The 15,622-nt window shown below is 52.9% G+C and overlaps 1 protein-coding gene across 1 annotated transcript in view; it reads left to right on the top strand.

The window, feature by feature from the left end:
* The window catches only part of SLC37A1 (solute carrier family 37 member 1), a 44,755-nt gene that overhangs the window by 14,319 nt on the left and 14,814 nt on the right, over nt 1-15,622 (top strand). The window contains exons 6-12 of the mRNA XM_036351437.1: nt 1,350-1,485; nt 3,847-3,923; nt 4,935-5,101; nt 9,730-9,767; nt 9,872-9,949; nt 12,108-12,239; nt 14,871-14,961. Coding sequence (XP_036207330.1) covers nt 1,350-1,485; nt 3,847-3,923; nt 4,935-5,101; nt 9,730-9,767; nt 9,872-9,949; nt 12,108-12,239; nt 14,871-14,961 — 719 coding nt within the window. The remainder of the gene's footprint in view (nt 1-1,349; nt 1,486-3,846; nt 3,924-4,934; nt 5,102-9,729; nt 9,768-9,871; nt 9,950-12,107; nt 12,240-14,870; nt 14,962-15,622) is intronic.

The raw sequence follows: 15,622 nt of genomic DNA, 5'->3' as shown, positions 1-15,622 counted from the left end.
CCCTGAGACCCACCAGATGCGGCGTCATCAGGACCTGGGCCCCACCCTAGCCCAATGCCCTTGTGGGTGGGTGGTGCCAGCCAGGCAGTTCCCTCTGGTGGAGGGTGGTTTCCTTTCTTATGTTTGCGTATTTGCACGGTGCTGCAGATATGGGCGGCAGCAGACAGGGAAGCTGAAACAAGTGGTGCACAGCAGAACAGGAGGAGTACCTGTAAGCCTCCGGCTTCTCAGGCCGGGGTGGCACCCAGGCTGCCAGCCTGTCCCATCTTGAAGAATAATGTTTCTTTTAAGATTGCTCTCACTGGACACCAACAACCTATAGAATAAAAGACCAACAGCTGGAGTATGTTTCTCTCAGTGACTAGAAAACAGTATTTAAATGTCCTTCTCAGCTGGGAGTGATTTTGTCCCTCAGGAAACGTAGAGCAACATCTGGAGACATATTTTTTAAATATGGTTGTCCCGGCTGGAGAAAGGGTGCTCCTGGCATCCAGTGGGCAGAGACCAGGGTGCTGCTCACATGCTACAGCACGCGGCACAGCCCTCACCACGAAGGTCACCCAGCCCCAGGTGGCAGGAGTGCCGAGGTGAAGAAACCTGGTTTAAATGAAGTGCTTCTATCATTGCTTATTTACCAGCAAAGACCCTTTTCAGGCAGCTGGCCACTGAGCGTGACCACGAGAATCTGGCCAATGTGGAGTCCACGTGGGCTCTCCACTGAGCAGGGGGTGCACCGCTCCCTGGCACGGCCTTTCAGCGCCACCTCGGCGCGCGGATGGTGTGGCACAGCAGATACAATCAGACTTGGTGGGGACCTCACGGCCAGCTCCTGCCTGGCAGGTGTCAGCAGGTGTGCGTGCCTAGAGTCGGGTAAACATGGAATGATGTCCATTCCATCAGCCTCTCCGGGTGACTTAATAGCAGCCCCAGGCCAAGAGGCTTGCTCATGGTCACGGGTGACTCCTTTTTATGATGTTTGCCTACAGTTTGACAGTTGAAATTTTAACTGTTATTTATATAAAAGCAGGATTAACTAGCCGGACAAGTTTGTTGTTGTTTTTTTAATTGGCTGCCATCGTGTGTAAGCCATGGTGTTTGATGTTTATTACTTGACAGTTAGTGACTGTCACTAGAAATAAAAAGTCTTAAAAGATGTTTCCAATTACCAGTTTCTGGTTAATAAACGCCCCATTGGGAGGTCATTGTGATTAAATCTTCTTGGAAACAGTAGTGCTCTGTAGTTCTAAAAGCTCCGAGAACAGCCGGAAAGCATCCGGAAGGAGATCGCTGGGTCATTTGCACTATGGGTGTGTTTGTTTTCTCATATTTGTCTTTTTTTTCCTCCTCAGCGGCATAATAGGGGAGCGCCTGCCAATTAGGTATTACCTAACTTTCGGAATGCTGGCCAGTGGTATCTTTACTGCCCTGTTTGGGTTAGGGTATTTCTACAATATCCACAGTTTTGGATTCTACGTGGTAACTCAGGTAAGGTCTGGGTCTATGGCTTACCACACATGGGGTTTCCATGATGAGCTGGACAGGGTGCTCATGTCGCAGGTCCCTCCTTCCACCAAGAGAGAAGATGGCAGGGGGTGGAATCGGGACAGGGGGTCTGGCAGACCTGTATCCTGTCTGACATCAAGGTCAGTGCTGACATGTAAGGTCTCTCTTCTGTCTTCTCTGAAATTCCAACATCCATGCAGTTTTTCTTAAGTTTCAGGAGTTGCCTCTTTTAAAAAAAATATATACTTTTTTATTGATTTCAGAGAGGACTGGAGATAGAGATAGAGATAGAAACATCAATGATGAAAGAGAATCATTGATCGGCTGCCTCCTGCACGCCCCACACTGGGGATCAAGCCCATAACCCAGGCAGGTGTCCTGACCGGGAATCAAACCATGATTTCCTAGTTCATAGGTCAGCACTCAACCATTGAGCCACACAGGCCGGGCAGGAGTTGCCTCTTAGGGAATCCTATCTGTCCACACCCCAGCCGGGAATCAAAGCAGGAGCCCTCTGCCCTCATCTGGATGAGTTTAGATGTTGTGTCTGTAACTAATCAGACCACTCAGGAGTCAGAGAGGTGTTGGGGTGCAGCGAGGGCAGGAGGAAGGGAGGACGTGGGCGTCATTGGCGATGGGACAGGGTTGGAGGTCGTCAGTGGGAGGAGAGAGCCTAAGGGTGCTCACAGCAGGTGAAGTCGAGATAGGCCCTGTGGCTTTGCCCTTCCAGCTGGGCCCAGCCCTTCCTGAAACACTTGGCTACTGCCCATCCCAACGTTCTTGAGAATAAATATTTACTAGAAATGGAAAATTACTTAAAATAATGAGTTCGACTTCGGAGGCTCTCCAGATAGCCTAGCAGGTGTTATAAAATCATCAAAGCAAGTTAGACATAGTTTACCTTTAAAAAGGTTGCCACAGACCTTGAAAAAGTTGTACTGTTTTAATTACAAAAGCAAGTTACACTTTGTAGTAATATTTAAAATTATAAGGAAGGAGAAAAAAATTTCCCCAGAGTTCCAGCACATTCCTAGAGGGAAGGCTATGCCTGGCTGGCCCTGAGGCTGGACCGGCGTGCAGCCCCAATGGCTTCTGCAGAGCTGGTTGTCCCAGTGGTCATTGTAAGAGGTGCAAGGCTGGACCTGCTTTCATGTCGTCTTGTAAAGTTGCCCCTGACGCTCCTGAGATTAAAGTGAGCTCATTCACTAGTGCACTTGCTAAGTCCCTTCTTTAAAAAAAAAAAAATATATATATATATATATATATAGAGAGAGAGAGAGAGAGAGAGAGAGAGAGAGAGACAGACAGACACAGGAGCTGCCCCCTGGTGGTCAGTACACTCCCACAGCCAACCGCCTTTGGCCAGCAGGCCCCTATCGGTCTGCCACCCGCCATTGTGGTGGTGCAGCAGCAAGGGAAGGAGGAGGGGGAGAGGCAAGGAACTGCATGGTGGTGAGGTGCTGATGATGGCAGCGTTGGTGTCCGGCGTCCATTCCTTTCACACCCAGTTGACTGTCACCTCCTCTCCTGACCCCGCTGGGGCCTTTGGGCCCTGATTAGCCTGGCCCCAATTGGCCCCGATCACCAGCCAGTCCTAGGGACCCCACCTGTGCACAAATTTTGTGCACCGGGCCTCTAGTGTGTGTGTGTGTGTGTGTGTGTGTGTGTGTGTGTATTTGAGAGAGAGAAACATCATGCCCCCTACTTGGGATCAAGCCCGCAACCTGGGGATGTGCCCTGCCCAGAATCGAACCGTGACCTCTTGGTTCATAGGTTGACACTCCTCAACCACTAAGCCATACTGGCCAGGCATTAAGTCCCTTCTTGAAATGTAAGCTCAGGGTATTCTTAGAAGGAGGAGAAATACTTTCTACAGGCTTTAGATCAAAGTTAATCTCCCTTCAGAGTATCATTAACAACAGTACCTTCTTCACAACATAAGAAATGAAAGCATGCAATTTGCAAGCCATATTTATAGGACTATCACATTTCTAGATAAAGAAGACAATTTTTTCTCTTCTGATAAAATTTGGATTAGACAGCAATTGAACCCCTTGGCCCCAGGCTGTTAATAGTAAGTAGTTCATCTTCTAGCAAGAAATTTCCTTTTCTTTCTCTTCCCCACTTATTCAAAAATTTTCACCATAGGCATGTATTAGATCTGTAATTATAAGTATAGATTAAAATCTTTGGCTCTTGGGGCTCACATCAAATAGGGTCTGACCCCCTTCTTTTGTGGGAGCCCCAGCTGTGCTCCCAAACGTGCAGTGAAGGGCAGCGTCCGTGAGCCCCCTTAAAGCAGTGCTCCCCGCGAGCTGAGCCTCCCTTCACCCTCTGTCACAGGTCATCAACGGGCTGGTGCAGACCACCGGCTGGCCCAGCGTCGTCACCTGCCTCAGCAACTGGTTTGGAAAAGGAAGGTGAGACTTTGTAAAGTGTGTGATTGTCTAACCACCTGCTGTACGCCTGGAACTAAAGCAAAATAACATTGAATGGCAACCGTCACAGAAAAATAAAAGGTTTTAAAAAGGAAGGTGAGAAAAGGCCACCCTGTTTCCAGCAGCATTATTTTGTAAAAGATTTTTTTAAAAAGGACTTTATTTTCAGTTTTTCTTTAGATTTATTGTGTGTGGGGGGGGGGCACTTTAACTAGTCTATGAAATAAAATCATTAAAACTTCTGGGACCAGAGGTTCTGAAATGCAGGTGGCCTTTGTTCCAGGAGATGCCCACCCTGCTCTGGGCGGGGCGGGTCTGTCATTCTGCAAAGCTGACCAGCAGCGTGGCCTTTTCTGGCCTCCTGGGAGACGTGCTGAGGACACCCTGCTTCAGGCCACATTAAAAATAAGACCCAAGGCACATGGAAGTGTGACAAGTCCTGACTAGGCACCCAGCGCCTGGGAGCAGAGGTGCGCTCGGCCTCTGGTGGCCCGACTGCAGTCCAGATGCCACAGTGATGCTGTGTGGCCCACAGCTCCGGCCAGGGCTAGGCTTAGGGAGTGTGGGCAGGTACTGAAAATGGGGAACGGAACGGAAGCCAGCTCCCGGAGCCTCATTCAGCTACTCCATCCGCTGGGCCAGTCAGCGGAAACTCGTGTTGATGGGCTAGCTCATCACATGACTGGACTTAGTCTGCAGAGGCACACATTCAAATTTGGGGTCTTCCAGGAACTTCAGGAAAAGGCCTCATTCCTCTTTTTAATCATCAGTAAAGAAGCTCTGAGCGAGATGTGTAAACACACCTAAGTCTCCGAGGTGAGGTGAGGTGAAGCCCAGTTCTCTGCAAGCATCCCAGCCCTGCGTCCTGCAGAAGTTCCTGCCCCACCTCTAGTCCTCGACCAGCTCTCATGCGTGGCACCAATGCCATGTCCCACACAGCGGGCCCACGTGAGCTTCTGGACATCATTTGCTGCCTTGTGTCTTGTGTTGCAGGCGAGGTCTGATTATGGGGGTCTGGAACTCCCACACCTCAGTGGGCAACATCCTGGGGTCCTTGATTGCTGGCTACTGGGTGTCCACGTGCTGGGGCCTGTCCTTCATCGTGCCCGGGGCCATTGTGGCAGCCATGGGGATCGTGTGCTTCCTCTTCCTCATTGAGCGTAAGTACCCGTGGCCCGAGAGAGGACCACCCCCGGAGGGCTGCGGCATGCGTTGCTAAGAGAACAGGCTGTTGCTTCGTCCTGTGCAGGTGTGTGGTTGCCCTGGCTCCCCCCACACCAGGTAGACTTCCTTCTTCAGGTGCAGGCTTCCCCGTTAGCTGTTTCTCTGCTGGTCATGCTGGATTTCCTGCTGTTTCCTGGTTTCTGGAGTAACAGAAATTCCTCCCACCTGTCCCCCTGCCCTGCGGCATCCGGCATGCGGGTTTCCTGTGTCCGGGAGTCTCGCGGCTCCCTCGGGCCTGCCACGTCGCTCACCTCCAGGGGCGCGGTGCCGGCCCGCACCTGCTCACCCAGGCTGTGTGCTTTCCGATAAGGTGTATCTTGGACAGTGTTGTAAAACCATGGCACAGCTTAGGACCATATATCTTACCTGGGGGAAGAGTGTTCCATTCTAGACTCAGTTCCAAACTTGTTTTCATTGAATTTCAAATTAATTTTTAAAATAGAGGCCCAGGAGGACAAAGGTTCTTAGGTGTGCCAGCGATGGAGAAGCTGGTGCTGCCGGATGCCAGGGCGCTCAGACTCGCACACCTTTAGCTGGACCCGAGTGGCGCCGAGTTCTGGGAAAGGTCCTCTGTGCCACCTGTCTTCCTCCAGACTGGGTCCTGCCGCCTGCTCTCCAGGGCGTCCTTCACGCATTAGTCACCTGAGAGCCAGGCACTTCCTCTTCGCCAGCCCCGGGTTCCCTGGATGCAGTGCACTGTCTGCCCGAGGTCTGGAGTCCACAGTGACCTTTATCCTCTTCCTCAACCGATAAGAGGCTGGTGCTGGGGGAAGGCGGAGGGTGGCAGAGGGCGGGAGCTTGCTTGCTGGCCTGGCCTGGGATCTGAGTGCCAATCCCCACGCAGGTCCATCAGCAGGGCCGGGCCGGGCAGGATTTCCAAGAATAAGGAAGCGTTGGCTTGATCTTTTGTAATCAAATGAGTGAGAGCTCCTTCCCACTGAGCCACCACTCCTGTGGCTCCTGCGGGGTGTCAGGTTGGGGAGGGAGGGGCGAAGCTGAGATTCTGAACAGAGGGCTTTCCTGGAACTGCCTTCCCATCATTCCCATCACCTCTTGTCAGCTTCCTCTGATTCCAGGGGTCCCCCTGCTGGCTTCCCGCCCCGTACTGTGGTGACCGTAGGGCTCTGTTTCTCTCCTCCTGGGTCCACTCTTGGGGCAGAAATGCCACCAGAGACCATGCCTGTAAGGCTGTCCTACAAGATCTTGGGGGACAGGTGGGGGACAGGTGAGCACCTCCGGACCTACACTGTGCCTTCTGCCTCCCTGGCTCTCCTGGCCGCAAGCCAGCACTGACGGTGGTGGGAGGTGCCGTGGAACCGGGACCTGGCCGCTGAGCCCGGCCTCCCTCCTGTCTCTGCTCTCTCGCTCCTCCGCTTGGTGGTTTTTCTTACCGACAGTCTTAGCCTCCCGCCTTATTAGTAACTGTATCCAAGGTTCCACAAGCTCCCCAGTGAGGCCCCTATCCCTGTTCTTGGTGCCACCAAATCCTTCCCTGCCCCTCCTTCCCTGCTCACCCCACCCCTGGCCTCCTCTCCCGCATGCTCCATACTTTGGGGGGCAGTGTCCTCAGTGCACTGTGGTCTCCCACCAGAGCCCTGGTCCTCCAGTACCTGATCTCCCCAGTACCTCATCTCAGTACCTCATCTCAGTACCTCATTTCACTACCTCATTTCACTCAGTACCTCATCTCTCTCAGTACCTCATCTCACTCAGTACCTCATCTCAGTACCTCATCTCACTCAGTACCTCATCTCCCTCAGTACCTCATCTCAGTACCTCATCTCACTCAGTACCTCATCTCACTCAGTACCTCATCTCAGTACCTCATCTCACTCAGTACCTCATCTCACTCAGTACCTCATCTCAGTACCTCATCTCACTCAGTACCTCATCTCAGTACCTCATCTCAGTACCTCTCATCCCTCTCAGTACCTCATCTCTTTCAGTACCTCATCTCTCTCAGTACCTCATCTCACTCAGTGCTTATCTCAGTACCTCATCTCAGTACCTCATCTCTCTTAGTACCTCATCTCAGTACCTCATCTCTCTTAGTACCTCATCTCAGTACCTCATCTCACTCAGTGCCTTATCTCAGTACCTCATCTCTCTTAGTACCTCATCTCTCTTAGTACCTCATCTCAGTACCTCATCTCAGTACCTCTTCTCTCAGCACCTCCTCTCAGTACCTCATCCCTCTCAGTACCTCATCTCTTTCAGTACCTCATCTCTCTCAGTACCTCATCTCACTCAGTGCCTTATCTCAGTACCTCATCTCAGTACCTCATCTCTCTTAGTACCTCATCTCAGTACCTCATCTCTCTTAATACCTCATCTCAGTACCTCATCTCACTCAGTGCCTATCTCAGTACCTCATCTCTCTTAGTACCTCATCTCTCTTAGTACCTCATCTCAGTACCTCATCTCTCTTAGTACCTCATCTCAGTACCTCATCTCTCTTAGTACCTCATCTCAGTACCTCATCTCAGTACCTCATCTCTCTTAGTACCTCATCTCTTTCAGTAGTACCTCATCTCTCTCAGTGCCTTATCTCAGTACCTCATCTCAGTACCTGATCTCTCTCAGTACCTGATCTCAGTACCTGTTCCTGCAGTCACTCTGCACTGCTGGCACTTCCTTCGGATGGCTCATCGCTGCCGGAGGTTGGCTCTCCTTGTCCCACTGCCCTGGCTACTCCTCTCTCCTCCCCCAGCCTCTGCTAAGGCCGGTCCCCCATCCCTGGTTCACAGCCACAGGGCACCTTCCAGACTTGGTGTTTGTCTGCCTTCCCGCTGCAGGTCTCCCTTTCAGCCCTCCTCGGTGTCTCCCACGGTCACAGCTCTGCCTCTGAGGTCACACCTGCCCCTTGATTTAAAATCTGAGGTTGGCTGTGATTTGTGTTGGAATGAAGACATCTCTCAGATTCTTCCTAATAACGAGTGAGCGCACTCCCTGCAGCTGTTCTTCCCATGTCATCAATAGGACATTTCAGGAGGGAGAGGGAGTGGCTACCGCATGCAGCGTGCTTCCTGTGTTCCAGGCCCGGGCCAGGCGTGTGGCTACCCAGGAAAAGGGCCTGAGGCTCAGGTGCTAACAGACCTGCCCAAGGTCACTCAGCAAATGGGGATGTTGGGTGGGACCAGGTGCCAGCTCACCGTTCAGGCTTTCTTAAACTCTGGCCATGGATCCCTTAGGTCCTGGGATGGGTTCAGTTAAAAATAGTTTTTTTTACTTAGATGATAATCTTTTTTAAATTTTATTTTTTAATTGAGTTTATTGGGGTGACACTGCTTAATAAAATCATATAGGTTTCTTGGTTCATTTCTGTTCTCTCCTCTCCCTACTCCCTGAGTGTGGGGCTGAGCAGCAAAAGCTTTGGGTGCCCCCTCCTTGTGACCTGCTCCTTCTTCCTGCCCAGGGCTAGGCCCCAAAGACAGGATGCCCACCTGTGGGCCCCTCGTGTCTGCCTGTGAAACGGCTCTAGGACGTGTCCCAGCCAAGGGTCATGTGTGCTAATGTCCCCCAGGCGAAGGCCTGGGAGAAGCCCTCTTGTAGGCACCGGCCAAGCCTCGGGAGCAGGGAGGCCTCCTGGCTGGCGGGGCACAGGGTGGGGCACAGGGTGGCTGCGGAAAACCCCGGGTGAGCTGCTGACATCACTTTAGTGGCGACCACACATGTCAGGTGGGACCAGCAGTGCCGTCCCTGCCAACGTGCGTGGGGTGAGCGTGGAGGAGCCTCCAGTCCCTCAGAAAGTGCTCGGGAGGCCCGGGTCACCCTCTGTGTCACATGGGGAGGAGCTCAGCTGTGGGAACTTTAAAGCCCATTAGCTCAGTTTGCTTCGAGGCAGTTAAACTGTTTCACCAAGTGATTCAAAGACCAGCCTCGGCGTGGGGAGGGAGCAAGCTGTTTAAGGGCAGCCTCCGGACTCTGGAGCAGTGAGCGTGCTTCCCCCGCGCCCCACAGCTGTGCTGGCCGCTGGTGCCCAAATGCACCAGAGTCATTTCCAGGCACAGGATGGAAAGCCGAGCTTCCAGCTTTGTTACTCTTTCCCGTGTCCTTCCTCCTGGCATTTAGATAAAAGGCACTTTATTCTATTTCAAGATGGATGTTTGGTCCCCAGTAATTTTCATTTCCAATTCATTCTATACGTTCAGCAACTCCTCACCCATGTCCCCTGTAACCTTCTGTTCTGAAATGCTTTTCCTGTCCTTACATTTCCTCCCGGAAGTCCTCCTTCCAACACGCTTCGCGTGGCTGTCACTGCGGTGTGCGTGCGCTCGGTGTGTCTGGGGTCACATGTGACCTGTTCTCCGTATCGCACAGCAGGCTTCATGCTCCTGCCGCTCGCATTTGTTGGGGGCGGAGGGCGGGCAGGGGGTGTGGGTTCTCTGTGGGGTGGCCGCCCTGCGCCCTCACCCCACCAGGCATGCTGCCTCGGGCATTTTTTTTCTGAAATTGCTGCTAATTTGAGTAGAAGTATCAGATGGGTCTTGTTTTGGTTTAGTTTTTGTGTTGGAGGACACGCCTGGCCCCGGGTTCACACGTGACTGCATGTTTGGTTTTTCAGATCCGAAGGACATCGCCTGCTCGTCCACCCTGGTGGCGGTAAGGACTCGCTCTCTGCTCCTTGTATCCCTGCTACAGTGAAGTGAGGTGTAATTTCTGGCTGTGGATTCAGTCCTCGCTCTAACTAATTCTTTTCCTCCCAGCATCCGAAAAGCTATGAAAATGGCGTGCACAGGTTTCGGCTGCAGAAGCAAGCCCTACCCGACGAGAAGAAGCTGCTGGTGAGTCATCCCCGAGCCGCTGAGCAGGCGGTCAGAGTCGCTGCCTCAGGGACCCGTCCCAGACATCCAGGGTCCTCACAAAACTGGATCTCGCGTTTCATCAGTAAATCTCAAATTTGTCCTTGTTAGGCTTCTTTGGGTAGCAGGCTAAGCTTACTTTACATTTTTAAAATCAAATTTGACAGTCATTCATTCGTTCTGCAAGTATTTGCAGCATTCCGTGCAGCGGGCACTGCTCCAGGTCAGGCTGTGCCGCGAGCATCGGTGACACGTCTTGTTCCTGTGGGACTCCCATTGTAGGGGGGCGGGGGGACAGCACCAGCTAAATGCCAGGAAGACGGAGAGCAGGGAGAGGAGCAAGCTCTCCGGTATCTCTTCTCATAAGGGCACTAATCCCCTCAAGGGGGCTCCCCTCCTGACCAAAGGCCCACCTCCAAATACCATCACATTAGAGATTGGGGTTCAACACATGAATTTGGGAGGAACACAGATATTTGGTCCACCCCATCAGGTCTTAATCGATGTCCAAATGGCTCGATTCCTCTTGGATTTTTTTTCAAACTATGACCTCCTGGTTCATAGAGCGATGCTCAACCTCTGGGTCACGCCTGCCGAGCCCTCTCCGACTGATTGAAGACATGCCTTTGCCCTTGATGCAACACCTCAGGCCCCGTGTTCTGATGCAGCTACTCGCCAGTAAAGCTGGCCACGTCTTCTGATTAAATGTCACTCTTCCCTTTCCTGGTCCTTCTATGAAAGTCTGTTTACTAGCTGTCACCAAACAGACAGTTACCTAGTTAGAGGCTGCACCACAGGCAACCTCAGTGCAGACGCCATCAGGCGGTTGTTGGCCCTTTCAGAGGGGCCTCTGAGCACTCACCAGGCTTTGGTCCTCGCCCTGTGTTGCAGGAAGAGCTCACACACTGTAGGTGGCTCTGGTGGGCAGGCAGGGTGTCCCCCAGGTTCAGCAGGAAAACCTGGCGCCCTCTTTCCCGGAGTGACCCAGCTCAGACCCACAGGACCTGAGTGGAGTGTTACTCAGCCCCCATCATGACTGCCTTTCAGACAGCACTGCCTACTTTGTGTTTGTAAACTCCGTGGAGTTCTGCAGTTCTCAGCCGGGGCAGCACCTTGGGCCTGCTGGGGCCTGCTCCTAGGACCCCTGTAATTGCCCGGGAGCAGCCTGCGCCCAGACTGGCGCAGAGCCCCAGGAGACTCAGGGCTCAGCCAGGGTTGAGAACTGTGACTTAGTCTCTTGACCTGGACAGCTAGCATAATTCATGAGAGAAAAGTTTACTTCCAAACTCAAGTGGCAGCTCTTCATGTTCATGTATTTGTATGGAATTGGCCGTAAGAAGACAGTGTGTTTTCACATTGGGGGCTTGTCATCGTCATGCTGAAGCATCACATGTGTGGTAAACATGACCATGTTTACCCAAAGGTCAGTCCCCTGTGCCATGTCTGCCAGGAAGCCACTTCCCGGCCCTCGGGATGGCGTCCTGCTGCCCATGCGAGATGCTGGGCTGAGCCCACATTGTGGCCATGGCTGGCACCTGCCCCTCCCTTCCCTGGCTGCTGGCTGCTGGCCAGGGCCTTCCTTCGTTCCACGCCACCCCATGGTGGTCAGTGCACATCATAGCAAGCAATCGAACTCCTAGTCTCCCGGTCGAACTCCTGAGGGGACACTTTGCATATTAGCCTTTTATATATAGAGATATTTAAGCATATATAAATATTCATAATATATGTATATATTCCTTGAGATCATGATAAAATATAATTTTGAGTATTTTTGAGCATATTTCCATGTCATTAAAATCTAAAACTTTTTTTATAACTGCAAGATATATTATTACTATGGATGGACTTAACCAGTTTTCCTCAATGGTGGTTGACATTCATTTATTGTAGTTTTTCATCGTCCAGATTATTTTTCACAAACAGATTCCTAGAATGGCTGGGTCAAAGGGTTTTGCATGTTTAGTTAATGCTTTCTAAAAACACAGGCAAGCTAATGATTCTAAGCGATGACTGCGGTGAGAATGTTCTCCAAGATGCCCTGAGACTCTCAGGAAGCCCTTAGCCATCAGGAACCCTGGCCTCCCTTTGCCAGAGGCATTGACAACCTCTTCTTTCTCTTTCCAATGGGCCCCACCAGGACCCAGAGACGCAGTGCTTGCTGCTGTCGGATGGGAAGTATGCTGTCCATCAGAACCACGTGATCACCCTCCCAGCCGAGGGCGGGGGCAGCATGGCCGCCATCAGCTTCACCGGGGCCTTGAAAATCCCCGTGAGTACCAGCCTGGGGAGACTTCCAAAGGGGGGCGTCTGTGCATGTGGTGGATGAAACTGGCCTTAGAAAAGGCAACTGTGATCAACAGTGCACAGGTCAGAACCTCAGCGGGGCCAGTTCACAGGCAGCCCAGCCCTGAGCAGGGCCGCAGTGTCTGTCTGCCTCACACTATGTTTTAAAAAGTTTTGAAATGAGTTGTCTCCATTTAGAAATTCAGAAATTTCATAGACAAACAGGCCTCTCCTCATCCCTTGAAAAACCTGAGTCCCTGGCCCTGCTGGGCCTCCACGCCCTGTGTTCACGCCTCCCTCCCAGCCGCCTGCTGGCCCCTGAGGACCTGAGGTGGCCCCGGGGAGGCACCAGCCCTGCGTTCTCCTCTGCGGGGTGCGCCCACTCGACTTCCTCACCCATGAAAGTGCTTTAGGAGCCCGGACCTGGTCTCATTGAGCCGTGCTCTACCAGGAAGGAGGGCGAGGGTGCAGACGGAAAGCTGATGGGCCACAGAACCTGGGTTTGTTCTTTGTTTAAAGATGAGGCGAGCTGTGTGCAGGGAGGTGGCTGGTCCAGGCTCTGGGCAGACAGGCATGCGCACTGCCTGCTGGTGGGCCCTGTATGTGGCCAGATGTGAAGGAGATTCGGGGAGAAGGTGGTCAAGACAGGGCTGGGGGCCCTGGCTGGTTTGGCTCAGTGGGCAGAGCACCAGCCTGGGGACTGAAGGGTCCCTGATTCGATTCCAGTCAAGGGCATGTGCCTGGTTTGCAGGTTCAGTCCCCAGTAGGGGGCGTGCAGGAGGCAGCCAGTCCATGATTCTCTCTCATCATTGATGTTTCTCTCTCTCCCTCTCCCTTCCTCTCTGAAATCAATAAAAATATTCTAAAAAAAAGGGGGGGGGGCTGGGGGCGGTGTGCAGTGGTGAGATCTCTTGTTGCTTCAGAGTTTTCTGGTGTTAAATGCATGGGCTCCTCAGCAGAGAACAGGGGACTGTCAGAGGACATGGAGAAGCCGTTTTCTTCTGACACGGTGACCAGAGAGGCGGTGAGGGCACCACAGGAGCAGAAGCAGCAGGAAAAGGGAGAGCAACCCTGCCCCGTGGGCCACGACGGCCAGGCCGTGGGGACCGCTCTGGAAACTCCTGAGCTGCAGCCCGTGGGCACTCGTACTCAATGGAGTCGGCATAGCTCTCACACGGCCAAGACCAATTCACTGATGCTCGCCCTCCGTGAGCGGGGCAGAGGGACGCAGCCCCAGAGGCCCCTTAGTGCGTGTGTGGGGCTGGAGGGGGAAGGGCGCACCCAGAGCGTAGAATCACGCAGTCACAGCCATAAAGGGACTTGGGGGACCCGCTGTGGAACAGATGGGCCCGGAGCCCGGACCTGCTTTCAGTCAAGGGCGCTGCAGCCCAGCCTGGCCGCCCGCCATTGAAAGAGAGAGAGCTCTGGGCTGGCCTGCAGGAAACACTGTTTTAAATAGAAAGTTATTTTTAAAATTGTCTTGTTAACACCAGTAACCTTTCTGTTGTACCTTATTGTGTAGCTGCCTCGAATACTTTTACTGAAAGTGGGGTATACACTAGTTAAGAAATGCAAGTGGGGTTGTGCAGAGAGCAGGCTGAGAGCCCCGGCCAGGCTCACCCCGGCCCTGCCTCCGAGGAGCTGGGTGTCCAGCAAGTGTCAGCCACTCGGAGCCCCCACTCCCTCATCCGTCAATCGGCTCAATGCCTGGTGCCATGCTTACTGCTGTTCAAGGGTTGAAGGAGGTCACTTAATTAGAGCTCTGAGCACAATGCCAGCTACATGGTGAGGATGCAGTGAATCACACACACCCTCCCGCTGGGGTACCCCCTGTGCAAACATCAGCTCCTGAACACGGAGCTCCTGGAGGAGCTCAGGACGTAGAGGAGTCCTCTGGTCACTGCATAGATGGCGTGTGCTTGCCTCGCTGTGGTGGGGCCTGGGCATGCAGCGTTGGGACGTGTGACCCTGTTCTCACTAACATTTCCCAGGCGGTACCTGGAACTGGCTCACAGGCACCCGCTCTTTCTAAAAGGAGAGCTCCAGGGACCACAGACAGGCATTGTCGGGTAGCCATCAAACTCCAGCCCTCGTTTCCTCATGAAGATCTGCACTGCTCTTCCAGGGTTCCCCAGCACCCACAGTTTGGGGGCAGGCAGGGTGCAGCAGCCCCCATCCCTTAGAGAATGGGCACATGTTCTGTGTTCCTCGTCACTGTATAACGTGCGGTGGTTTTGAGTTTTGGTTTCAGGGGAGAAAGAAATAGCCATGAAATACTCAGTAACCAGGTGACTCTCCGCTTCATCCTGAACTTCAGTAGCTAAGTGCTCAGAGCGAAGTGGTGTGAGGGTCACAGTGCGTATTGTCACTGACTGAGCTGATGTAAAGACGGGTTTCTTCTTAAAGGGCAGCCGTGAGCTGTAGGAGCCTGCGGGAGTTGTCCAGGACCCGCATCCCAGGCATCCTGTGCAGCCACACTGCCCCTCTCCCCGCCACCGGAGGTGTCAGCCCAGACCAGAGCTGTGGTCTGTGGGCGTCGGGGAACTTGGGGCGCGGTAGCATATTGAAGTGAACACAGTGAGTGCACCTTTGGGATAAGCGGCTCGCTCTCTTTCAGGGTGTGGTCGAGTTCTCCCTGTGTCTGCTCTTTGCAAAGCTGGTCAGCTACACGTTCCTCTTCTGGCTCCCTCTCTACATCACAAGTGTCGGTGAGTGCCTGCGGCTGGAAGCACAGGCGTTAGGCTCTGGCGGAGGCTGGGATCCGAACTCCCTTCAGCTGCTGGTCCCTTGGACTTGGAAAGCAGAGGCTCATGATGCGTGAGGATGTGAGAGACACATTTCTGAACCCAGCAACATGAGTAGTGGACACGTATAGACAAAAAGGCAGCTGGGCTGGGCACGTTCTGTGCCATGGTCTTAACCTCGATGGGGTTAAAGGGCTGACATGTCCGTCCCAGCCGTGGCTGCTGGTTCCACGGGGTCTCCCTGTTCCAGGGCAGCCTGCGTTTAAATCGAGTTCCATCAGACGCTGGGCCACAGCAGGTGGCGAGCAGGAGGGAGGCCCTGGGGAGCTGAGATAATGAGTGTTTGATGGTCTGACCTGGAAATTGCTTCCTGGGGACGAGCTCCATTTGAGGGAAGAGCAGGCAGTTTGTCTTATTTCTCAAGTCCAGCAGGGCTGACGCTGCAGGGCAGTGATGGCGAACCTATGACGTGCATGTCAGAGGTGATACGCGAACTCATCTTTTTGGTTGATTTTTCTTTGCTAAATGGCATTTAAATATATAAAATAAATATCAAAAATATACGTCTTTGTTTTACTATGGTTACAAATATCAAAAAATTTCTATATGTGACACAGCACCGGAG

This window comes from Myotis myotis, unplaced genomic scaffold, assembly GCF_014108235.1.
Source record: "Myotis myotis isolate mMyoMyo1 unplaced genomic scaffold, mMyoMyo1.p scaffold_m19_p_2, whole genome shotgun sequence".
NCBI lineage: Eukaryota > Metazoa > Chordata > Mammalia > Chiroptera > Vespertilionidae > Myotis > Myotis myotis.
The sequence above is the reverse complement of the archived record's forward strand: the minus strand, read 5'-3'. Positions and strand labels throughout refer to the sequence as shown.